The 25265-nt window shown below is 47.7% G+C and overlaps 1 protein-coding gene and 2 long non-coding RNA genes across 3 annotated transcripts in view; 2 read left to right on the top strand and 1 right to left on the bottom strand.

Annotated features, from left to right (window-relative positions):
* The window catches only part of PITPNA (phosphatidylinositol transfer protein alpha), a 42860-nt gene extending 22969 nt beyond the window's left edge, over window positions 1-19891 (bottom strand). Inside the window, exons 1-5 of the mRNA XM_077851800.1 lie at window positions 19756-19891; window positions 15868-15898; window positions 10160-10305; window positions 5847-5938; window positions 665-672 (exon numbers count right to left, since the gene is read on the bottom strand). Coding sequence (XP_077707926.1) covers window positions 665-672; window positions 5847-5938; window positions 10160-10305; window positions 15868-15898; window positions 19756-19775 — 297 coding nt within the window. The 5' untranslated portion in view covers window positions 19776-19891. The remainder of the gene's footprint in view (window positions 1-664; window positions 673-5846; window positions 5939-10159; window positions 10306-15867; window positions 15899-19755) is intronic.
* Window positions 2647-11606, top strand: LOC144285951 (uncharacterized). The gene is made up of 3 exons (XR_013354084.1): window positions 2647-2720; window positions 4485-4633; window positions 11221-11606. It is a non-coding gene; the product is annotated as an uncharacterized LOC144285951 (long non-coding RNA).
* A 208-nt stretch (window positions 19892-20099) lies between the features above and the next one.
* On the top strand, window positions 20100-21238 carry LOC144285259 (uncharacterized). Its single transcript, XR_013353591.1, has 2 exons — window positions 20100-20391; window positions 21082-21238. It is a non-coding gene; the product is annotated as an uncharacterized LOC144285259 (long non-coding RNA).
* Window positions 21239-25265: the final 4027 nt, after the last annotated feature.

The following is a 25265-nucleotide window of genomic DNA, read 5'->3' as shown; positions in this document are numbered from 1 at the left end:
ACCAGCACCCCATCCACCAGCCAGCCTTTTGCCGAGGCCTGAAGTTCTCTCCTCGTCAACTGAACCCTCGGTGCTTCCTTAGTTCTGTTTAAAAATGGGATGCTACTTGAATGAGGCACATATTAACCTCTGAACTCCACGGCAGAATTTAGGTTGGCAGAAGCCGCCTCCATTTGGCAGCAGGGACAGGCACCTGGATGAGGGTGCTGAAAGGTGGAGAGAAGGGGTGATGACACAGGGGGTGGACACAGAAAAGACACCCTGATGACTTCAAATTTTGCCAATGGCCAGCATTCCCTGGGGTGTGCAGATGCGCACGTGGGAAAGCCACAATCAGGTCAGTTGAGCTAGTTTCATAAATCCTGAGAAGGCATGACATGGGAAGGGCAGAAGAGAGCCTTGGGTCATCCTGCACACATGAGACCCACAGCCCCGACTGCAGGACCTACCCCACATGCCAATGGGGCTTTAGGCCAGAGACTACTTTGCCAATTGCCAGATTTTTCAGTAGGGGCAAAAAGATGAAGCTTCACCAACGCCAGCCTCCTGACAGACAGGAATACCCAGGAACCTCCAGGGCAGTGACATTTTTATTTCTTCTTTTCTTAAAGATCCTTTACAACCCTTCCACCATCCCTCCCCACCCCCCATCAAGAATTCTTACCGTAATAACTGCTCCAAGGCAAGGACGTGGAAAGAAGAGAGAAAAAGATTAATGAAGCTGAGTAACTGCCCCTCACCCCCAGGGACCATGGCAGGAAGGAGTTCTCCCCTCCCTGGGGCTTAGTCCACAGGCGCGCTTCAAGCCCTGCAGGTGCATCTGGTATCTCAAATGTACCAACTTCAAGTTCCCCTCACACAGAAGTCCCAAGAGACCCAATCCAGAACTTCAATACAGTGACGCCACTATCTGTCCCCAAGGCACTCTCCAGCTGGGCAAGAAAAGGGGACTGGCTCTGCTGCTCCGAAGCACTGAGACCCACTACTCTGCCCTCAGAGCATCACCTGCTGTCCCACCACCTCCTGTAGCCCAGAGAGGGCACTTCTGGCCAGGCACTGTCCATCTGCCTTCTGCACACTTCCTCTCACTGTAACCAAACCTCGCGCCCTCTGCACTCCTGCTCATTGTAATGAGACCCCTTGGAAAGCACGGTTCAATTATTTATCAGAGAAAATGACTGCAGCTCTAATGTCACTGGGGAACAAACCAGCTCTCCTCCTGACAACAGTCTAGCTCACTCTGTACCCTCTGAGCTTAAGAGTTATCTCAGTTTCTAACAGCCATATTGGACATTTATGGGGCTAACAGTCAAACTCTGTAACTCCAAAACTAAAACTAAGGTTACTGCTGAGATTAAGATGCAGAAAGGATGGGGCACCTGTGTGGCTCAGTGGTTGAGCATCTGCCTTTGGCTCAGGGTGTGATCCTGGGGGTTCCAGGATCGAGTCCCACATCGGGCTCCCCACAGGGAGTCTGCTTCTCCCTCTACCTGTGTCTCTGCCTGTCTCTGTGTGTGTCTCTCATGAATAAATAAATAAAATCTTAAAAAAAAAAAAAGATGCAGAAAGGTTTGAATATAAGGGATAAGGTCTGCCTTGTATAGAAACAATCCAAGAGACTACTAGTCATTTCCCTGTATCTGATAAAAGATATTTGCAAGAAAGTACCAGGTTAAGATTATAATTACACGGCCTATTGAAGTAATTGCCCTGTTATCAGCTTGGAGAAAATCAGTTAACATAAAAGGAAATGGTGGGTATGATATCTACTGAATGGAAGTCCAAAGAGGCCAGGTTGGCAGAAATTCTCCTGTGCTATACTGGTGGCCATGGCCTCTGGCTGCCTATGTGGCACATTTAGCAGCCCCATCCCCAGAATAGAGACAGTGGTGTTAGCCAGGCCCAGTCTGATGACAGGAGCCATTAAGGTTCCCCAACTAACCACCTGATTCTGAATCCACATTCTCCAAGCAATCTTCTAAGTCTGGCCTCTGTAGGGACAGAATGTGCTAATCAATGGACACAGGAGTCTGATCATTTAAGCAAATGGGCATTTCCACTACATGGTGGCATTCTGAATATACTTTGGTTTCCCAGGTAGAAGAGTTCTCAAGGGAAGAACACCCTAATCAGCAAACAGGAACATCTAGTGTCATTAGTAATTCTGTATTTCGATATAACTTACTATATTGGCATTTGGGGTTTTCATACATTAGTCTTTCCTAGACCCTAAGAAAAGGATCCACTCAGTTCTGACAAACTAGGTTTCTGAACTAACGAACCTGGGCAACCAAACAATCTCCCCCAACCAATTAAGACCATTTCCTGGGACGCCTGGTGGCTCAGCAGTAGGGCGTCTGCCTTCGGCGAAGGGCGTGACCCCGGGTCCCTTAAAAAAAAAAAATTTCCTTTTCTTCAAACTGCAACCCTGGGTACATCAGGAAATCCTTTGCAGTTGGGAAATACAGCTCTCCAAATAAGACTAATAAGGTACTTTAAAACCATGGCTCAAAAAAAAAATAAAATAAATAAAAAATAAAAAAAAATAAAACCATGGCTCAGTGAGATGTATTCAGGCCAGGGTTAAAGGTTAGAGGTAGACACAGAGGAGAAACATTTATCTCCCTCTTCCTATTTTCATTCACAGCCAAGCCCCCTCTTATCCTCTCTTCCTGTCCCAACCTATCAGCAGGGGGAAGAAAGAAAAGGAAAGAAAGAAGGTAAGAGGACAGAAAAAGCTGATAGCAGGGTATTACAAATCTGTTTTTGTTCCATTTAGAGTAAGAGCAGAGCCTTCTAAAAGACATGTAGACTTTTACCCTATGCCCCTTTATCCATTCTCACCTCAAATTTTAATCTACTGCAGCCAAGCTAAGGAGTTTGAACTACTGATCTTTCTCCCACCAATCCCCACAGGGGACTGGAAAGTAGCCTTCTTATTTCTACCTCTGAGTTTACTTATTTATTTTTTAAGATTTTATCCATTTATTTCAGAGAGAGAGAGAAAGAGCCCACAAGTGGGGGGGGGGGGCGCAGAGGGAGAAGCAGACTCCCCACTGAGCAGGGAACCTGATGTGGGGCCCAACCCCTGGACCTTGAGATCATGACCTGGGTTGAAGGCAGATGCTTAACCGACTGAGCCACCCAGGCGCTCCTCTATCTCTGAGTTTAAAAGAATAATGTCTAATAAGGCAGATCTAAGATTCAACGTATTGATTCTATATGATGGAGGGTTCTCACCATGAGGCTGGCGCCCACTGAAGAAAACACCTTCCTTCCCCTACTCCCTGCTTCTCCTCTTCACTGAATATTAAGAAATTATATTTTTCTTCTTTTGGCCAAGGATCAACACTACGTGTGAATGAATACTTGATATCTAGAAAAATGCCCGTGTCAGCTGTAGTATGACACAGAGGACAGAGGCATCTCTCAGCCGGCACAAGACCTGTTTACAGAACACTGACTTAGTCATGGAAGAGTCCATGCTATCTGTTGGCTTCCGTTATGCCAAGTTGGTTAAGGTTCTTATGACACATGCTCTATGGCAACCATCCTGGATATAAAGAAAATTCACCTTTGGCCCTAGACCAGACACACCCAGGCACAGTGCACACTGTCTTTAAAGAAAGTGTGTGCTTATCTCCTTTCCAAGAACTTAACAACTTCCTGCTCAATGTTTAGGGAGTAGAGATGTTTGCATTTTCAGCTACATCACTGAAACTGTAAGTGCTACATATATCCCAGGTTCCACCCATGATTGTACATCTCCTGATACCAGGTTCTTGAACCTCTGTAGGGCCACTGAGGATTGAAGAGAACAATCATTGTGCTCTAGACTTTAGTCATTCCCAAAGTCCACAGGATAAGGACTACATAGGTGGAGCATACTCACCAGACACAATTTAGGGAGTCCAACAAATATGTAACAGTACACGTAAGTAGAGGCTGGCAGGAGAGCCTCAGAGCCAGCTGCCTATGCCAACAAATGTCAGCTGGCTAGAGGAAAGGCCATTCGTGTCAAGTTCCAGGAGAATGCTAAGGACTGCCGCCCCCCCAACCCCACCCCATCATGGACATGGATCAGTACTAGCCCTCAAGACCTAGGAATCCTAAAAAGCTAAGAGTCCAAACTACTCAAAGGGAATCCCAAAATGTCTAGAATGGAAAGTTCTCTTCCTTTAGTCTTTCCTTTCCAGAAAACCCAGATAAGGGACTAGCCAAGATTATTGGGACAATAATTTCACCCCTACTCCCACCTTAAACTAATAAAACATGCTGATTTTGTGTAAGCCATCAGTTCAGGGCCCTTAGTAGTGACCTCCCCACTCCTCATCTCCTACACCTCTCAAATGTGACATGCATATTCTATGTGTTATATATTTAGGGGATAACTGCTTCTGAATCTTTTGTCATAAAAAATTAGGTTTATTTTAACTTTTCCTCAACAAATCAGGATTTTGTTGCTATATTTTCTTGGTGTCTAGGTCTGGCCCTCCCCCCAGGGCAAGAAAGTCTCCCTTAGAGGTCCTTTCCTATGACTGCCTCTCTCAAGAGCTCCTTGGCCGCAAAGCTGCTTTCCAAGCCAAACCCAAATATATTACATGAAACTGGAAATTTCAGGATCTAACAATAAGTGAGTGGCTTATTTTTTTAAAAGATTATTTATTTATTTATTCATGAGAGACACAGAAAGAGAGGCAGAGACAAAGGCAGAGGGAGGAGAAGCAGGCTCCATGCAAGGAGCCCAATGTGGGACTCGATCCGGGGAATCCAGGATCAGGCCCCAAGCCAAAGGCAGACACTCAACCGCTGAGCCACCCAGGTGTCCCAAGTGAGTGGTTTAGTAAGATCATAGTACCCTCATAGAATGGAATACTATGCAGATATTACAGATCTAAAAAAAACAGTAGACTACATAATGACACGGAAAAAATTCTAAATAAAAAATAAATCTAGGGATCCCTGGGTGGCGCAGTGGTTTGGCGCCTGCCTTTGGCCCAGGGCGCAATCCTGGAGACCCGGGATCGAATCCCACGTGGGGCTCTCCCGGTGCATGGAGCCTGCTTCTCCCTCTGCCTATGTCTGTATCTCTCTCTCTCTCTCTCTCTGTGTGACTATCATAAATAAATAAAAATTAAAAAATAAAATAAAACAAATCTAATAATTAGTATGATTTAATTTAAAATCTGTCTTAAAAATGTGTCTGGAAATACACATATAAGGATTATAAAAAGACACTAAAATGTCAACAGTGACTATCTAGAAATGGAAGGATCCTGGGTGATTATTTTCTTCTGTTTGTATGTAGTTTCCACAATTTAAACAGAGAGGGGATCCCTGGGTGGCGCAGCGGTTTAGCGCCTGCCTTTGGCCCAGGGCGCGATCCTGGAGACCCGGGATTGAATCCCACGTCGGGTTCCCGGTGCATGGAGCCTGCTCCTCCCTCTGCCTGTGTCTCTGCCTCTCTCTCTCTCTCTCTCTGTGACTATCATAAATAATAAATAAAAAAGAAAAAGAAAAAAAATAAACAGAGAGAACACTACTTCTGTAATCGGTAAAAGCAATCATATTTATCATATCATTCCAAGAGAGGCTGGTTCTGTACCATCGCAGGCTGTGACAACTACAGGTGGTTCCCACTCAGCTGGCTGCCAAATTGAACTAGACAACACACACACTCACCACCAGCCTGAGGGGGTTCCCCAAGTTCATCCTTTCATTGGCTTAATCTGGAAAATGAAGGTGGGACCCAGCCCTAATTCACTGCCCCCTTTGGGGCCTACTTGACCATACCCTCTGTCTACCTTGGGGCCCAAACTCCAGCTTCTGGCCAGGTCTGCACTTACCAGTTCTGCAATAAGGGTAGGCATTCCATGCTTTTTCATGTATATTCAGGGCTCCCTCTGGGGCTAGCATTCGAACAAACGTGGGCACTTTGCTGTGGTAAGAAAAAGGGGTTATGAAGAGGAATGAAGAGAGAAGACAATGGACTTTTACATCACATTCTTCGGGCCACAGCTCCAACTGCTTCAGTGGCACTGGCAAGCAAGTTTCCACGAGATAAGCAGGTTACCCTTCTGTTTGAGAAGCTACCAGCTGAAGCCTGACACCCAAGTTCATCGGGCTACTAACATCCACCCAAAACTCATCCCAGTACCTCACCACCCATCGGAACAGGACAACAGGTGGGACCTTTGGCTACCTGCCATGGCTTATCGGTTCTTACATTATCATGACCCATTTTTCCTGAGCTCACCAGGCCCGGGGAATTATACTACATACTGCAAGAATGGCATACCTTCAAGAGTGGACCAGTCTAGGTTTATAGGCCACATTGTCTGGCTGACGGACTTGGAATATGGAATCCAAGATTATCTGATCTGCTATTATCAGTTCTGGGAGGCCAGGAGGGCTTCAGGGCCATCTGTCTCCCAGGACAAAATATTTCTTCTAATCAATTCTTTTTTTTTTTTTTTTAAATCAATTCTTTTTATCTCAGGTTACAGAACAGCATATACAGTATGAACCTGTTTTTTTTTTTTTTTTAAGGAGTAAATATTCCTCTTCCCTAGTTTTTAACTGATCATCTATGCAGTCTTTAGTAGGCTCCAACAATCTCCTCAACTTTAGTGCCTGAGGCCTTAACACAAAAGAGCAAAACCCGGCACTCAGAGCAACCTTTTGAGATTCATTGACTCACTGCCACACTCATTCAAGTAAGTCTCCTGTGTGCCAGGCACCAGGATACTTACAGAAATCACACAGACATGGCTCCTGACTTCATGGAGCTTACATTCTAGTGGGAAGTCCATCTAACCAGGCAGAGGACAGCACTGTTAAGTGTGTGCCACAGTGGGTGAGCACAGGGCTCTGGGGGACAGAACACTGGAACAACATGGTGTGGGAGGCTCCTCAGGGAAAGTAAGAACTAAATGAAAACACAGAGTAGAACATGAGTAGACCTGAGCTAGATAAAAGGATGGGAATGGGGTGGGAAAAGCTGGGAGAAAGAGAGAGAAGTTTGGAGTAGCTGATGTAAGGTATGAGGCAGGGAATATAAAAGAACATGCAGAGGCTGGGTCATAAAAGATCTTGTAAGTTATGTCAAGAAGGAGTATGGATTTTATCCTACGGGCAAAGGAAAGCCATCCAGATCTATTTAAGCCACCAACATATCCAACATATCTACCTTTGGACAGAACACTCAAAGTTGTGCAGAGAAATGGAAAGCAGGGCGAGCAGTTAGAAGCCACTTTAGTAATCCAACCAAGAGATGATAGAAGGAAATGGAAACGCTGGAGATACTAAGGAAATGGAGTCAAAAGGACTTGAGCTGATACCAGGGATGAGAAAGAGGGTGGTGGGGAACCCATGGTTCTGACTGGGGCAATAGATGGCTGACAGGAAGGTTCTGATTCTAACGAGGAGAGGTGATCAGGGCATTCAGCACTGCTGGTTTTGATTTGGTCTTTGCAGTTGAGTGCTTTGGGATTAAATAACGAGTGGTAGTGGCAGCTCAAAGTTTACCACTCTTTTAAAGAAGAGGGTAAGACAAGTCCCACCTTCATATGTACAGACCTCCTGACACTCTAGTTGGACCAACTGAGTCATAAGGAACCAATCGGCCTCTTCTACCAACCTGTTTGCAAAGTCTTCCTGTGCACAAAAAACACAAATGCATTATGAGAAAGGCATATCCTGAGCCTTATGCTAATCAATTGCTAATGGCTCAGTAAGGATTGGCTGGTAGTCAACTCAGAGTAGGGATAGAGGAGACATGGAGGAAAAAAGAGAACAATGGCAAGGAAACAGAATCATGGTGAAATTTCCCCCACTTCACAGTGTTGCTCTCCTCCTGGTTCCAGCACTCACAAAATCTGTGGCTCCTCTGGGCTAGCACTTTTACATCTCCACAGCATCAGACTATACTAAATCAGAGATTTTACCAAGTGAAAATGAGTGAAAATAATTTTCAGTTCAGTGACTATAAATTAAAATTCTGGGGGTACCTGGGTGGCTCAGTGGGTTAAGCATCTGCCTATGGCTCAGGTCATGATCCCAGGGTCCTGGGATCGAGTCCCATGTCAGGCTCCCTGCTCAGTGGGGAGTCTGCTTCTCCCTCTCCCTCTGCTACTCCCCCTGCTTGTGCTCTCTGTCAAATAAATGAATAAAATCTTTAAAATAACATAAAATTCTGGTTTATGTTGCACAGCAATGTGAATGTATTTATTGCCACTGAACTTTAAAAAAAATGCTAAAAAAATGCTGAAAGAAAGAAAGAAAGAGAGAGAGAGAGAGAGAGAGGGAGGGAGGAAGGGAGGGAGGGAGGGAGGGAGGGAGGGAGGGGGCCACCTAGGTGGTGCAGATAGTTAAGTGTCCAATTCTTGGTTTCGGCTCAGGTTGTGATCTCAGGGTCATGGCATCAAGCCCTTTGGGGGGCTCTTCACTTGGCTCAGAGTCTGCTTAGGATTCTCCCTCCCAGGATCCCTGGGTGGCATAGCGGTTTAGCGCCTGCCTTTGACCCAGGGTGTGATCCTGGAGTCCTGGGATCGAGTCCCACATCAGGCTCCCTGCATGGAGCCTGCTTCTCCCTCTGCCTGTGTCTCTGCCTCTCTCTCTCTCTCTGTGTCTCTCATGAATAAATAAAAAAAAATTAAAAATAAAAAAAAAGGATTCTCCCTCCCTCCGCTCCTCCCCTTGCTCTCTCTCAAATAAATAAATCTTTTAAAAAATAGTAAAAATGATGACTTTTGTGTTATGTACACTTTAGCACTGTTAAAAATATATATATCAGGTTTACTTTTTCCAATACTGGATAGTTTCTAAGACTAGCTTGGTTCAACTTCCATTCAAGCTGCTGTATGTTTACTACGGCTTTCAATGTCCTTATGTCAGCTTATAATTTCCTGAAATATTACTGTTTCAATTAGAGATTCAGCAAATTTGTGTGGTTTGCTATGGATTTTGGTATATAAATCAGACTCACTTTTAAATATTTATGCCTTTAAAAAAAATAAATAAATAAAAATAAATAAATAAATAAATAAATATTTATGCCTTTGATCCACATAAAGGTGCCAAAATTTCTCTGGTAACTGATTTCACAGTATCAGAATTTAAAATACTCCCTGCCCCACAATTTCACTTTTAGGAGCACTTACTATAAATTTATACACATAAGTACAGCAAAAGATTTGTGCAAGAGGAATCTTATGAGAGTACTGTATGTAAACATCTGGAAATTACTATAAATATCTACCAAGGGAGGACTGGTGAAATGGGCTATAGCACATCTGTATAACATATTCTAAAAGAATAGGACAGAATATGCTGACACTGAATGACAGCTATGGTATTACAGGTAACAAAGAAGCAAAGTCAAGAATCATATGTATAGGGGGATCCCTGGGTGGCGCAGCGGTTTGGCGCCTGCCTTTGGCCCAGGGCGCGATCCTGGAGACCCAGGATCGAATCCCACGTCAGGTTCCCGGTGCATGGAGCCTGCTTCTCTCTCTGCCTATGTCTCTCCCTCTCTCTCTCTGTATGACTATCATAAATAAATAAATAAATAAAATTAAAAAAAAAAAAAAAAGAATCATATGTATAGTTTGATCACATGTATGTAAGAGAATAATAAATGAAATGGAACACCCATTTACACACACACACACACACACACACCCCTATATTCATAGACAACTAAGAAACTAAACACTAAGAAGCCAAATGCTACCACCTCTGAGGAGTAAGAGCCTAGTTGAGGCAAGTATTTTCTTAAAAAAAAAAAAAAATCGGGATCCCTGGGTGGCGCAGCGGTTTGGCGCCTGCCTTTGGCCCAGGGCGTGATCCTGGAGACCCGAGATCGAATCCCACGTCGGGCTCTCGGTGCATGGAGCCTGCTTCTCCCTCTGCCTATGTCCCTGCCTCTCTCTCTCTCTGTGACTGTCATAAATAAATAAAAATGTTCAAAAAAAAAAAATTAAAAAAAAAAAATCTTAAAAAAAAAAAAACTTAAATGAGCAAAGAAGTGCCACTTACACCCACTCTTACAGGTGAAGCAACCTAAGAAACCAGCTAATAACCCAGAAACACCCCCAATTATCCATAATCTCCACTTCAATACCTGGCTGCCTTTTGGCTATGCTGCTCAGCAACATACCTCTGTAAGTGGTAGATCTTGTGTGTGTACTGGCCTTTCTCACCATCCTTCTCATAGGGCTCATTCACCAGGACCTCCACGCCTTCACCGCCGCCCGTTTCATTTTTGCTGGCCTCAGCCACAGAATACAGCTGCCCTACTTGATACTAAAGGAACAATGAAACAGGAGTTATTGTCAATGCAGAATCTTCTCAACAGGTGCACATGGTCTAGTTGCCAGTAACCATCCAATTAGATCACTCTGGGATTCCTCTGCATCCAAAACCTCATTCTGCAGTTCCACATGGGACCTTGCCCGAATCCTACAGCAACTATGAACACTGCTCCATGGCCTCTCTTTAGTTGTCAGATGTGTTTAATTTAATCCTTCCCATTTTTATATCCTCCATCAAGGCTTAAGGAGGCAGGTGAATATGCTTAACCTCACATCACCATCCAGAAAACACATTATAGAGTCCAAGGTAGCTTTTTCCCTGAACCTGCCTCTGGTATTAAGACCCTAAAACAAGATCTTGGTTGGCTGCTAGAAGTCTCTTTATCCCATTCATTTAAACAGACCCTAACACATGACTTCTTGTCAAAGAAAGTTGCCCAGTGCTCTGTGAAATCCACAACCTCGGGCAGCCCCGGTGGCGCAGCGGTTTACTGCCGCCTGCAGCCTGGGGTGTGATCCTGGAGACCCAGGATCGAGTCCCAGTCGGGCTCCCTGCATGGGGCCTGCTTCTCCCTCTGTCTCTCTCCCCTCCCCCCCACCCCGTGTGTCTCTATGAATAAATAAATAAAATCTTAAAAAAAAAAAAAAGAAATCCACAACCTCTTCTTTTATTTTATTTTATTTCCTTATTTATTTTTTTAATTAATGATAGTCAGAGAGAGAGAGAGAGGCAGAGACACAGGCAGAGGGAGAAGCAGGCTCCATGCACCGGGAGCCCGACGTGGGATTCGATCCCGGGTTTCCAGGATCGCGCCCTGGGCCAAAGGCAGGCGCCAAACTGCTGCGCCACCCAGGGATCCCCCACAAACTCTTCTGAAACTGGCTCATCTACTTGTTTTTTCTCCAGTGTTGGGCAGCTCATCACCCTGCCAGCAACTCAGAGAACAGTCTTGCAGGCAACCAAACCTGATGCTTTCCAGATTCCCGGTACGGCTGAAGCAAGTGCCCTGCTTCCTATATTGGATAACAAAGATTCCTACCCCACAGTATGTACTAATCCCAATTTGACAAGTACACTCTCTGTGTTGCCATCTTACTAGATGGCAAGAACCTAGTTTTCCTTTATTTGGGTCATAGGCCACCCTGTCAAGTAACTAGTCAAGATTACTGGCCTCCTCTAACTCCCTCAGGCCAACTCAGTGTTGGGACCAATGACCGGGCACTGCCCAGGCCTGGCCCTTCTGCTCCCTCCTCTTTGAGGGAAGCTGTTCAGAGGGAAAAATAAGACAAAAAGAACGGACAGCAACAATTAATGCAGGAAGTTACATTTAAGGCAAAGGATGCATTCTCCCTATCACCACCAATACCACCAGGCATGACAGCTTAGGGAGTACGAGGGAAAAAAGGTATTTGATTGTACTGCGGGTGTCAAGGTTTTCCTCACTGGCTACATCCCCTCCCCAAACGCCCCAGTACTCCCAGGAGTGCCAGACAAGGGTTTTCCACCCGTTGAGATTAAAATAGAGAGGCTGCCTCTCTGGGCAGCTGCCACTTAAACCACTGTCGGCAACAGCAAGGAGCAGAGGCAGTTTCCAGAGCTGCTTCATCTTGGAAGCCTGCTTTTCTAGGCAGCTTCATAAGCACTGCAGGGAAATTTCTGGGTGAAGTCTGGAAGGGGAAACAGCACACCAGCACAATTCACTGTTCACCATGAAATAGAAAGAGCCCTAATTTCCAAAGTAAAAACCCAGTACAAAATGCCAAGGAGGGATCCCTGGGTGGTGCAGCGGTTTGGCGCCTGCCTTTGGCCCAGGGCGCGATCCTGGAGACCCGGGATCGAATCCCACATCGGGCTCCAGGTGCATGGAGCTTGCTTCTCCCTCTGCCTGTGTCTCTGCCTCTCTCTCTGACTATCATAAGTAAATTAAAAAAAAAAAAAAAAATGCCAAGGAAAGGCCCAGGAAAGTGATCAAGGCTCAGTTAATCCCATAAAGAGGAACATCTGGGTGAGAGCCAGTCATCTTGACCTTGCTAATCCTGAGCAACATCAGTGCTGCCTCAATGCCCCTAGGGAGCACCAAGCTGTCTCGGTGCCTTTCCAAGTTCACCCCCTGGCTGAGGCAAAATGAAAACCTCTATCAAGTGGGTCAGGGTTTGGCTAAGCCAGGGGGTCCTAAGAAGGAGCACTAATTCTGTTTTAGAGAAAAGTCATAAGAACGTCTAACCACTAACTCAGCAATCCTAAAGGGCAGGCTAAAGAAAGGGCCTAGTGGAGGGGACTGGGTTGTCAGCTGGTGGTTCTGCTGAGGGGGGGTGGGGGGCAGGCAGAGACTAATCCCCTTCATTTGGTTCCTCATCAGATGCAGGAATCAGAGGGCAGGCTCTAAGAGGATCATTCTGTTGGGCTGGCATCTTCCCCCTTAATCTCTCTTGATATTCTGATCCTTTAATCCCAATGAGACAAGTGAAGGCAGTTTTGTTAATCCAAAGGGGTTAAGTAAAACTGGCCTCCATAAGCTACAAGTGAGGGACATTTTTTATGTCAAAGGGTTCCCTGTGGCATAGTGGCTCCATACACTGGGAAAGCAGAAAGCAGCCACATTGAGATAAGGGTGGGAGGTCAGACCATTAAATCAGATGAAGAGACCCAAGGAGACTGGGATTCCAGCCTCCTCAGGCCTCAGACAATGGTGCCTGCCCTTGTCCCAAAGAACTAAGACACTCAGCTAAGAAAAACAGAGACTATCACTTTGGCAACCTGGGAGAGGGAGCTCAGGAAGATGTAGCAGGTGGGCACAAGACACTGACATGAAACATCACTGTGACGAACTGGCACAGCTGTGGGTCTCACTATATGACCCTGTCATCCCAGGTACCACAGGGAGATGGTAGCACAAATCTGTGGAAATGGGAAGTAAGCCAGCTCTGCCCACAGGGAAACAGTGGGCCTATCTAAGCCAGGAACCACTGGTGCACACATCCTTCAAACAGCCAGGGTTTTCTTGCTCTGCAACAGAATGCCTAGAAACCCTGGTCCATATTAGGCCAAAGGCTCTGGCCAGAGAGAAGCTAATTCCACCCCAAAATATTGATTCAGATCATCAGGATGGCTATAAAGCCATGGCCTTCTCTTTTCTCTTTCTTCTTTTTCCTAACCTACATTAGAAAGACCTGAGGAGGGGCACCTGGTTGGCTCAGTGGGAAGAGCAGGAGACCCTTGATCTCAAGGTCATGAGTTCGAGCCCAAGCCCCACATTAGGTGCAGAGATTACTTAAATTAATTAATTAATTAATTAATGTAAAGCAAGCAAGCCCAGAGGGCCTCAAATCAAGGTCTTCAATTAGGAAGTGACTCCAACAGTCACATGATGCTGGGCTGTTCCCAGGGGAACCAGGAGTCAGGTTGGGGCTATTGATAAAGACTGAAAAGGCTGATCATTACTCATTTCTTTTTTGGCTTCTCCATTCAAGATGTTCTGATCTTCTGGAACTAAGGTTCAAGTCATCAAAAAAAGCAGCTCCAGGGCGCCTGGCTGGCTTAGTTAGTGGAGTGTGCAACTCTCAATCTAGGGTTTTAAGTTCAAGGCTCACATTGGGCATAAAGATTACTTCAAAATAAAAAATCTTAGAAAAGCAGCTCCTGCTTCACCCTGCCCAGGCCATGCACTTGCTTTCTCAGTAGTGGTTTCTAGCTGAGAGCAGGTTGACCATTCCCAGGTGGAGAGATGAATCCTACCAAGCGTTTACTTGGCAAGCTTCCACTTAGACTTTAGGCTCTTTACTCTGCTCCATCACTTCCTCAATACTACAAAAAACTTGACAATTGCAGGTGCTCTCCATTTTTGGCCCCATCTTAAGTAGCCAATACAGGCTTAGTGCAGAGTAGCCAACATAGCTCTCAAACAGTGCTGGCTCTTCTGGATTGGCCATGCTTCTCAGAAACATTTCCACCCTGGTTCCATCGAGATACTTCCTATGAAAAAATCCACTCCATCGCAAAATGCCACATTGAGGTACTCTTGAGTTTTGGGAGACATCTTCCTGCCTGGCAGGTAGGATCATCCCGTACAGCAGAGAGAGAATTACTGGACCTCGAAGTGCTGAGTTTCAGGGCAAGGGACATGCTGGGCCTTCTTGCTTGGCCTCCTGGTTTGGAAAATCACTACTTTTATTTTTCACAAAGAGAGCAAGGCCCCCCAAAAAGGTGGGTTAATAGGACCCCTAGGCCAATACCTGTCAGCCTAAGCATATAGTTCCCAGAGCCCAGGGACATGTCAGGTGCCTCCAAGACAGCAACATCTATGTTCCCAAAACTCCCAGAGCATGTTCGAGGCCAACCTCTGGCTCCTTCCCCCAGATTGCCACAGCTCTTAACAGAGTGTAGCCCATCACTGGAGACAATCCTCTAGGGGGCCAATGCCAACCCACCCCTTTTGGGGTCAAGAAGCTGGGATATTTGTCTCATCTAAAGCATGCTCCATGGGACACCTGGGTGGTTTGGCAGTTGAGTGTCTGCCTTTGGCTCAGGGCATGATTCCAGAGTTCCGGGATCGAGTCCCACATCGGGATCCCTGCATGGAGTCTGCTTCTCCTTCTGCCTCTCTCTCTCTCTCTCTCTCATGAATAAATAAATAAAATCTTTATTAAAAAAAAAAAAAAGCATGCTGCAGGCTCTGTTGGCCTGATTTCATTTTTCAAAGGTCCATTTCATATTTGGATCAGAGTGTAAGTTATCACAGCAGCTTCATGCTGACACCACAGGAAAGACAGTGACTGAAGGCACCACACTGGCTGACATACTTCACCCAAACTGGAGCCTGGCTAGAAGCTGGGGGGATGGGGGTGGGGGGTGGGATGTGCAAAGAACAGACTATGCCAGGAGAGGAGAGTGGAGGAAATTCAAAGAAAAGGGTGGGACAAGGGAGGCTCTATGACAGTTTTTTGCTGTCCAAGAGACTATTCTGAGTCAGCGTGGCCTATGAACCTTCTTGTGGCAAATCCTGCCAGGTCCCCATAAACAGGAACATTGGGCCTAAAACCATAAAAGGACAGAGGGCAAGCCAAGCCCATTTGTTATTCCCGGCCCTCTGTAAAAAGGATTCTGGCCTTGGTCTTCCCAGCAGCAGTCACCTAGAGTGTAGACAGGGAGGGCCTCGGAGATTTCCTGCCCTACTGGTTTGTTGCACAACCAGAGAGAGCCATGCACATTTCCCAGTCGAGTCATGGAGGTCGCAGAAATCCCCACACATTCAATCCTAAAAAAATTGTCCCCAAACAGGCACAGTCCTAGCAGGTAAAACGGACTCATTTGATCTCTATTCAAAGTTACCTAGCAGGCCAACAACTAAGGGAGGTTGCACAGATATAAAAAATAAAGGTCTTCCTTCAACAGAAAGTGGCACCAGGGAAATTTTCATTGAGTACTAATGATCTCTAAGTTAGAACAGCTATGAAAACCACATGAAGAGTATGGGTTACTTGGAGCCCAACATAGCTAATGGTCACAAGCAATTATACACAACTATGAATTAAAAAGAAAAAAAAAAGAACTTACCTCATCTACAGACACAGGCAGGATGACTCGACTATAAGAGAGAGAAAACAGTATCAACTTCAGACTCTGAAGGCCACCCAGGGCTCTTACAGCATTGTCTTAGAACAGTATTAAACGTTTGGTTGCACAAGACATATACTCACTGTCAAAAACCCAGTAGAGAATGGCCCCCTGAGTGCTCTGAGGCAGGATCATCTGTGCCCTTCAGGTCCCACTGAGAACCCTGTGATGCAGTGCAAACTTGTCCTTCTACCAGCTACTTCCCAGGCCTCTGACTCACATTTGGAGCTCTTCTTTTCTCCCTCTCCTCCCTCAATATCTTTCCCAGCAAAACGAGGACCCATCCCTACAAATTCCTGAAGCCAAGATGAGGAGTCAGACCTGAAGAATCAGGTCCTGGGGATTTCATCTCTGTGGGCCCAATCTCCTAACAATAGCCCTCAAGGTGGAAGGCTAGAAAGAGGCCAAGCTCCTTCAAAGCTTAATCACCCTAAGAGCACACACCAACCACCTCTGCTCTGGGGCAAGACAATGCAATATAAACTACTGTCACAAAGGCACAAAGAGCGGACACTCGACTCGTGTCCTGACCTGCAGAAGCTGTCCAAAGGCACCCCAATGGACTCCTTCGTTTTCAACGAACACCAATTGTTGGAGGTACCACCAGTAACCTAACAGAAAAGCCATGGCCAGCAAGGTCCCACACCAGTCGGAGTTCCACAGAGATACGAGGGCTAGTGGCAGAGCAACCGCCAAGCCCCAGTTCAAAGCTCTAAGGTCAGAGAGTTGAGACAAAAACACTTGGTTTTATTCATACAAATCAAGCCAGATCCCAAGCTTAAATTCTCAGTGCCCAGACTTTAGCTGGAACCCACCGGAGCCTTCTGCACCTTGCACGCTTGGTGAAGCATGAGCTGCTATGTTCTTCTTGCTATGCAGTGGCTCCGATGACTGAGACCTGTGTTCCAGGCTGGTAAATAGTCTGCTCACTATTTTCTAAATCTACAAAGGTCCCCCAGGTAGCAAGAAGCACACAGGGGTCTGAGAAAAACACCACAGTAAAGGCAAGGCACGGAACAGAAAAGTAGCAGGAAAAGCAAAATGGGCTTCCAGTCCTTACTGCTTGCTAACCTCCTCCTCCAGAATGAGTCAAATAACACAAATCCTGCAGGTTATTGGATGCTGCCACAAATGCCCTCCTCCCATCAGAGAAAGCCGACAGTGCAGAAAAATACTTTCAACTTGGAGGCCACAATTTCTGCACCTTCAGACAAAACTTCCTAGAAAACAATACGCCTTTTATCTTCAAGAACAGCAATAAGAATCACATCCAAGAATCTGCAGACATCAAATCAAGGAGAATCCTGTTAGAGGAAGTATCAGAAAAATCAACAGGGAAAACTTCAGGCTCTTGGTGGGTACCATGTCTCCCCCAAAAGGAGACCAGCATCAGCCAGTTCCTGACAGGATGCTCTGACGCTGCTTACATGACGGCTGCACGCCCAGATGTTTCTCCCTGGCTCCTCAGGAGCAAAACCACTTCAGCAGCAAGAGAGTGCAATTCCAAAGGCTAGGGCCACAGGGGCAGTGCTGGGCTGAGACTGGAACTGTGCTCACTTCAGTGTGACCTTCACTTCTACCCTTCCCAGAGCCGCAGCACTGCAGCCACAACCAAGTGTCTCGGATGCCCCTCTCCTCGCCCCCTGCCCCACAATGCACACACTCGCCCAGGCTCATGCAGGGCACAGGTTGGGCAGGAAGGAAGCGTGGATGCCAAGCAGGCTCTGCATCCCCAGCACCCTGGGCCTTCCCCTAGCAGGCTTCAAGGGTAGAAAAACAAAGAATGGGAAGGAAGGACCTTTCTTAGGAACTCACTCAGATCTCCTCTGAAGGTCCCTTCCCTGCCTGACCTTCTTCACAAAACTACAGGTTTCTACTACAGACTCTAGGATTCATTTGGGAACAGAAAAAAATAAAATAAAATAGAAATCAGGAGAATGGGAAAAGCCTATTATCTAGATAGTCAAGATTAAAATCCAAGCGCTAGGTGGCTCAGTCAGTGGAGCATCCAACTCTTGATATAGGCTCAGGTCATGATATTGGGGTCCTGAGACTGAGTCCCGCATCAGGCTCTGTGCTCAGCGTGGAGTCTGCTTGAGATTCTCTCTCTCCCTCTCCCCACACCCTGCTTGCCTGCTCTCTCTCAAATACATAAACTCTTTTAAAAAATAAATAAATAAAAAATAAAATCCAAAGTGTACCACAACTTCCTCCTGTTGGTAATCCAAGGTTCTTCCTCACCATACAAAGCTCTGAGCTCTGGAACAACATCATCCTGGATGTCAAGAGCCAGAAATGGAGGGGCTTCAAAGTAATGCTGGTCTCCTCTCCCTTTGTTATCCAAAGTTCCACACTATGTCCTAAATACCTCCAAGGAGCAAGCCAGATGGAATGGGGCACAAGTGCCTTCAATGACAAAATGGAAACAGCCCTCTGTACACCTGCCTGGCTACCAACAAAGTTCTACGAGTTGCTCTCTACTGGGACATCTCCCACTTCTGGACTTCTGGGCTTCTGATCCAATGCTGCTCACCTGCCTTCCCCCTCGAGGGAAGCAGTTTCACTGTAAGTTCTGCACATACACATTCAGTCTCTCCTCTTTGGGGGGAAAAAAGGTCTTGAAATGTTTACTTGGAACCATGCCCCTGAGAAGGCAGCAAGGCCGAGGTAATCAGTCATCTAGTGTTTGAAAGATCTGGCAATCTGAACATCCCAACCTGTCATCCAATCCCCTGGATTTCAGGAGGAAGCCTATTTCCTTGCAACACCTACCACAAGTCACTAACTTCCCACCTCAGTCAGTACTCAAGAACTCCCTCATCCCTGTCTTTCCTCAGTTAATGGCTTTATGGGAATCTCCTCAATTCCTCAAAGCAATTTCTCCTTCTCTTTGCATCAAGACTGACAACACCCCAGAGAGAAGCTGCCCCTGCTCCCCCACGCCCCACTCCAGTATGTATGCTTATTATATATATTCACGAAATATTGCCTTTCCAAACTGCCCTCTACCCTGGTCACATCCCAGCCTTGTCCATCATTATAACTCCCACAAATCGGTTCCTACCCAGTATTTTCTGGACTCCTCACCCAAGTGTCCCCAAGTCCCAAGCAAACACCCTAAGCTTCTTTCCAAGTACCTCCTCCTCCTCACCTACCACTTGGGCACCATGTCATGCCACTGGTCCCCTGTGCTATCTTTCTGGACCCTTCCTCTGTCACCCAAGCCTGGCCCTAACTCCCTGCTGCTTTTCCTGTGTGCACGTATTGAGATCCTTCCCCTCATGCCTGAGGTAGCGGCTCCTCATACTCCAGGTTCTCCTCGCACTCCTCCCCATCACCTCAGCTCCATTCCTGAAGCTAACTAACTGTTCTTGGTTCCCGCAGCCTACTCCTTCTCCCGCCAGTGCCCTCTGCCACTCCTGCAGTTCTGGCAGGCCCCTTCATCAGCCCCACTGCAGGGCCGCCCCGCATCTCCATCCCCTCAGCCCTCCTCATGCTCTGCTGGCTCTCACTGTCCCCTTGACCCCATCTCAGGCCCTATCCAGCCCTCACTGTCCCCTTGGCCTCTCCTCTCAGGCCTATTCGGCCCTCACGGTCCCTCAGGCCCGACCTCGGGAGCTGTCCGTATCTCTCTATCCCCGCTGGCCCCACCTCAGGCCCTGTCCGGCCCTCACGGTCCCCTCAGCCCCTACTGGGCCATCCGCGGCTCTCCATCCCCTCGGGCTCCGGCCGGCCGCTGCATCCCCTCCGCCAGGCCATCAGGCTCCCTGGTCGTCATCCCCGACTCTCCCTTCCTCCTCGCTTCCGCACGGCCCGCCGGACACTCACTACTCCTTGAGCAGCACCATGTCGCTCCGCAGCTCGGCGGCTGCCCACTGCCCGCCCGGCCTCCCGCCCGCTTCCCGGCGGCCGCTGTCCCCGTGGCCCGGCCCGGCCCGGCTGCCTGTGCGCCTTCGTCGTGGTCTGCTCCGTCCCCACCGCTCTCGCTGCGGTCGCCGCGCCGGCTCCTGCCGCCCCGGCCTTGCCGCCTCCCGCGCCGCTGCCGACGCCGCCCGGAGCTCCGGTTCCGCAGCGCCGCGCGGGGGCGGGGCGTCTCTGCAGCAACCAGAGCGTCACACGCAGCTGTGCGCGCTGACCTCAGCGCGAAGGCGGAGCCTTCCGGGGCCAGCCCCCTCCAGTCCTTAAATGGGCCATTGCGTGGGCCTCCGCGTCCGAGGTGGGCCCCCCGGCGGGCGCCAGGCCCCGGCAGGAGGCGGAGCGGACAGTGAGGCGTCGGGTGGGGATCCGGGTGTAAGTGTTCTACCCCCGCACGCACGGGTCGGTCGGTGGGGTGGGCTGCGATCCAGGAAAGGGCTGCGCCGAGAAAACATTAAAGGTAGCCAAGTTACGTGCAAATGCTCTTCTGAGCGCTTGACTCCTCACAACTCTACCAGAAAAAGTTACCATTACCGTCCCTGTTTACAGGTGAGGAGGCAGAGGTTAAAAGCCCATAATGAGGGGATCCCCGGGTGGCTCAGTGGTTTAGCGCCTGCCTTCAGCCCCAGGGCCTGAGCCTAGAGACCCAGGATCGAGTCCCACGTGGGGCTCCCTGCATGGAGCCTGCTTCTCCCTCTGTCTGTGTCTCTGCCTCTCTCTCTCCGTGTGTCTCTCATGAATGAATAAATAAAATCTTAAAAAAAAAAAAGTCCATAATGAGCGTGTGATGGAGATTTTCACCCAGCAGTCTTAGTGTGATGACATTTATCCAATAAGTATTTGCAAAGTACCTGCTGTATACCAAAACCTGTGTCAGGCCGAGTGGGGAGAGGGTTGGGGGCAGATAATACAGTAGCTGGCAGGTGATAATAAAGTGTTTGGAGAACATCTTAAGGGGGTTGGGCCGTTTAAGAGTTTTGTTTATTTATTTATTTGTTTGTTTGTTTATTATTCATGAGAGACACAGAGAGAGAGAGGCAGAGACACGGGCAGAGGGAGAAGCAGGTTCCACGCAGGGAGCCTGACATGGGACTCGATCCGGGGTCTCCAGGATCACGCCCTGGGCTGAAGGTGGCGCTAAACTGCTGAGCCACCCCGGCTGCCCTGTTTAAGAGTTTTAAGCAAGTTTGGGGCTCCTTGGGTGGCTCAGTCGGTTAAGCATCTGACTTGTGATTTCAGGTCATGATCCTGGGTCTGGAGATCAAGCCTCCCAGGTGGGCCCCACGCTCAGCAGGGAGTCTGCCTGAGATTCTCTCTCCCTCTGCCCCCCACCCCATGCATGTGCTCTCATTCATTCGCTCTCTATCTAAAATAAATAAATCTTTTTTTTAAAAAAGGTTTTAAGCAAGTTTGGTGTTTGAAGGCTCACTCTGTGGGGTGGGCAGAGAGGGGATGAAGGAGGCAGGAATATAAAGAAATACAGAAATAACCTCAAGTAGTGGTAAATGTTACAGAGAGGCTGAACAGGGTGATTGTGGGCAGTAGTGGGAGACATTAGTTGGGGTCAGGGAAGGCTCTTAGAGGACTGGATGAGAGGAATTATTGCTGACCTGGCTCTTCGTTAATGAGAGCTGTGACAAGGGGGTTTGGCGGCTGTGCTGGGCAAAAGGAAAGTAAAAAGCAAAACAAGCGAAACAGCTGAGAAATAGCCTCTGCTCTCGAGTTGCTCATAGAGAGGAGGCTTTGCATTTTTAGGGAACTGTAACTAGGGACGCAAGATAGCTTGTGATAAAGGTGTGACACAAAGAACAGTGCTGTGGCAGGTCTGAGGTGAGGCCTCCTGGGCTGCAGAGGTATGGGAAGTATCCCAGGACAACAGCACATGAACCAGATGAAAAGAAGAAATGGCATCTCCAGAGGGAAGCTATTACATGCAAAGGCCCTGAGGCAGGATTCTACAAGGGCCTCTGCTTAGCACATGAGTGTGCCATGTGTGGGCACACAGGTGTGGCTGAGTGTGCCAAGCTAAGGAACTGTATCTCTGTTGTAGGGGGCAGGGAGCAGCCACTGAAGGCCTTGAGGAACTCCCAGTCCGTCACCCAGATTCAACTGTTAGCGAGATTTTGCCGCTCTTGCTTCATCTCTTTTCTGAAACATTTTTTAAAAGATTTTATTTATTTATGAGAGACGCAGAGAGAGAGAGAGAGAGGCAGAGACATAGGCAGGGAGCCTGATGTGGGACTTGATCCCAGGACCCCTGGACCATGACCTGAGCCAAAGGCAGACGCTAAACCACTAAGTCACTCAGGCATCCCTGAAACATTTTATTTATTTTTATTTTATTTTACTTTTAAATATTTTATTTATTTATTCATGAGAGACACACACAGAGAGGCAGAGACATAGGCAGAGGGAGAAACAGGCTCCATGCAAGGAGCCCGATCTGGGACTCGATCCCAGCACGCCAGGATCACGCCCCGAGCTGAAGGCAGACGCTCAATCACTGAGCCACCCAGGCATCCCTGAAACATTTTAAAGATCTCAGACATCGTGCCACCTCACCCTTCTGTGTTTCAGTGTGCATTCTAGATATAGGAATATTTTCTCGGGATCCCTGAGTGGCGCAGCGGTTTAGCGTCTGCCTTTGGCCCAGGGCACGATCCTGGAGACCCGGGATCGAATCCCACATTGGGCTCCCGGTGCATGGAGCCTGCTTCTCCCTCTGCCTATGTCTCTGCCTCTCTGTGTGTGTGTGTGTGACTATCATAAATAAATAAAAATAAAAAAATATATAAATAAAGGAATATTTTCTCAAAAATCCCCAGTGCCATTATCATACTTAACAAAATTAATAATTTCTTGATAGTGTCTCATACCCAGTTCATATTCAGATTTCCCTAATTGTCTAGAAAATACAATCTTGCAGTTTCTTTTAGATAAGTTTAGTGTCAGGGCGCCTGGGTGGCTCAGTGGTTGAACATCTGCCTTCGGCTCAGGGTATCATCCTGGGGTCCAGGATTGAGTCCCACATCGGGCTTCCTGCAAGGGGCCTGCTTCTCCCTCTGCCTGTGTCTCTGCTTCTTTCTTTCCATGTCTCTCATGAATAAATAGATTTTAAAAATCTTTAGATAAGTTCAGTGTCTGAACAAGGTCCACATTTTCCCTCCATTTTATTTTTAGTTGCTGTGTTTCTTATATTTCTTTTCATCCAGCAGGCTTCGCTTCAGCTGCACTTAGGAGTGAGTCCTTACCTGCAGGTGCCCCAGCAGTCTCCAGCTGTGGCCTCCCAGGAGCCCTCAGCCCCACTGTGGGAGCAGACCCCCAGGTGCCTGATACCTCAGAGTCCCAGCCCTACCACCTTCCACCTGAGTGATCTTGTGCGAGTTACTTAACTCCTCGGAGCTTCAGCTTCCTTTTTTGTAAAACCAGGGCACGACCGTACCTGCCTCGTAGGGTTGCTGGGAATCAGCAGCCGAGGCACTGTGCTTAAAGTGATGTTGTGCTCACTTTAATAATGTTGATCTCCACATTATCATTATTGGGGAAGAGGTGTTGTGAGGAAGGAGGGACAGACACCACTGCCTCTCAGAACTACTGCAGGCTCCAGGCGTCAAATCTCCAGTGTCCCAGCTATCTCCTGTCTCTCATGTCTCTTTCTTCATTTCTCTCCCTCTCTCTATCTCTGTCTTCTCTCCATCTGTAGCTCTCTCTTCGCCCCTCTCTCTGCCTTGTCCATCTCAGGCTCTGTCCTGTGCTCCATCTGGGCAATGCCCTCCAGCAGGTATTTCTTTCATCTCTGTGCACCAGTCTCCTTCCCCAGGTGCTCTCAGCTCCATCTTGGCCTTGCTCTTGTCTGCATCTTTGTATCTGTGCATTCTGATGTTCTGACACCCACCCTGGGCCACTGAGCTGACAGGCCCTGCTGCTGCCCTGGCCACCGCCACGCCTGTAACCCATCTCTGGGTATCTCGGGAAGACTGTGTTTCACCATTTCCAGCTTTTGCTCTATCCCTTCCTACTGGGTAAGAGCATGCTCTTCCCCCAGCTTCTCAGTGTGGTTCAGCCTCTTTTCTGTTTATTTTTGTCTCTCTCTCTCTCTCTCTCTCTCTCTCTCTCTCTCTCTCTCCCTCCTGTTTCAAGTTTCATCTTCCAAATATTTACCAAGGAGCTGGTTCTATGCCAGGCACCATTCTAGGCACTGGAAGTATCACAGTGACCGAGGCAGGGAGTATGTGCCAGCTTTCAAGGAGCGTTCATTCTAGTGGAGAGACAGATACCAGACCAAACACACCAGATAAATGTGTGACCCTGGCTGCTGGGCTGGGCCTGCTGGGCGGAGGAGGGTGTCGGCCAGTCCAGGCCATGGACAGGCACTCAGCCAGTAAGGGCGGGCTACTGCTTCCGCCCTATGCTTTGCCTGGCAATTCCCTGTCCCTAAATAGAGACTCTGGACCATTCTAGAAGCCTGACTAGAGTGTTTCACCCACCTGCTTGATCAACAGCATTCATTAGGCACCAGGCGGAGGGGATACAAAGTTACACAAAGAAAAAGGTCCCAGCCCAGGTAGGGCCACAGTCTGACGTAAGACAAATGTATCACCAGCTAAAGTCAAAGAAATAGGCAGGAAGTTGGTTTGGGCACCCAAAAGAGCCAAGGAGGCCCTTTACTTACTCCTCTTCCCTCTCCCTACCTCTGATGGTGTTTGGTCTGCATACGGTTGAAAGCTATGCACCATGATAGTTAAGAAAAAAAAATTTTTTAATGTTTTTAAAGATTTTATTTATTCATGCGAGACACACAGAGAGAGGCAGAGACATAGAGAGAGAAGCAGGCTCCATGCAGGGAGCCCGATGTGGGACTCGATCCCAGGACTCCAGGATCACGCCCCGAGCCAAAGGCAGACGCTCAACCGCTGAGCCACACACGTGTCCAAAGGAAAAAAAATTTTTTTTGAGCCAACATTTGAAAATGGGGATGTGAGGTGGGGAGGGGCAGCGGGAGAGGGAGAGAGAATTCCAAGCAGGCTCCACACCCAGTACAGGGCCTGACTTGGGGCTCGATCTCACAACTCCAAGATCATGACCTAAGCTGAAATCAAAAGACACTTAACCTATTGAGCCACCCAGGTGCCTCTGAAAATAAGGATTAAAAAAAAAAAAAAAAAAAAGAGATTTAGGATTTTCAACTTCTCTTTGTTTTTTAAACATTTTTTAAAAAGATTTTATTTGAGGGCAGTCCCGGTGGCGCAGCAGTTTAGCGCCGCCTGCAGCTCGGGGCGTGATCCTAGGGACCCGGAATCGAGTCCCACGTCGGGCTCCCTGCATGGTGCCTGCTTCTGCTTCTGCCTGTGTCTCTGCCTCTCTCTCTAGCTGTGTCTCTATGAATAAATAAATAAAATTTTTAAAAAAAGAAAAGATTTTAT

This window comes from Canis aureus, chromosome 16 (assembly GCF_053574225.1).
Source record: "Canis aureus isolate CA01 chromosome 16, VMU_Caureus_v.1.0, whole genome shotgun sequence".
Taxonomy (NCBI): Eukaryota; Metazoa; Chordata; class Mammalia; order Carnivora; family Canidae; genus Canis; species Canis aureus.
This window is presented reverse-complemented; position numbering and strand designations above follow the sequence as displayed.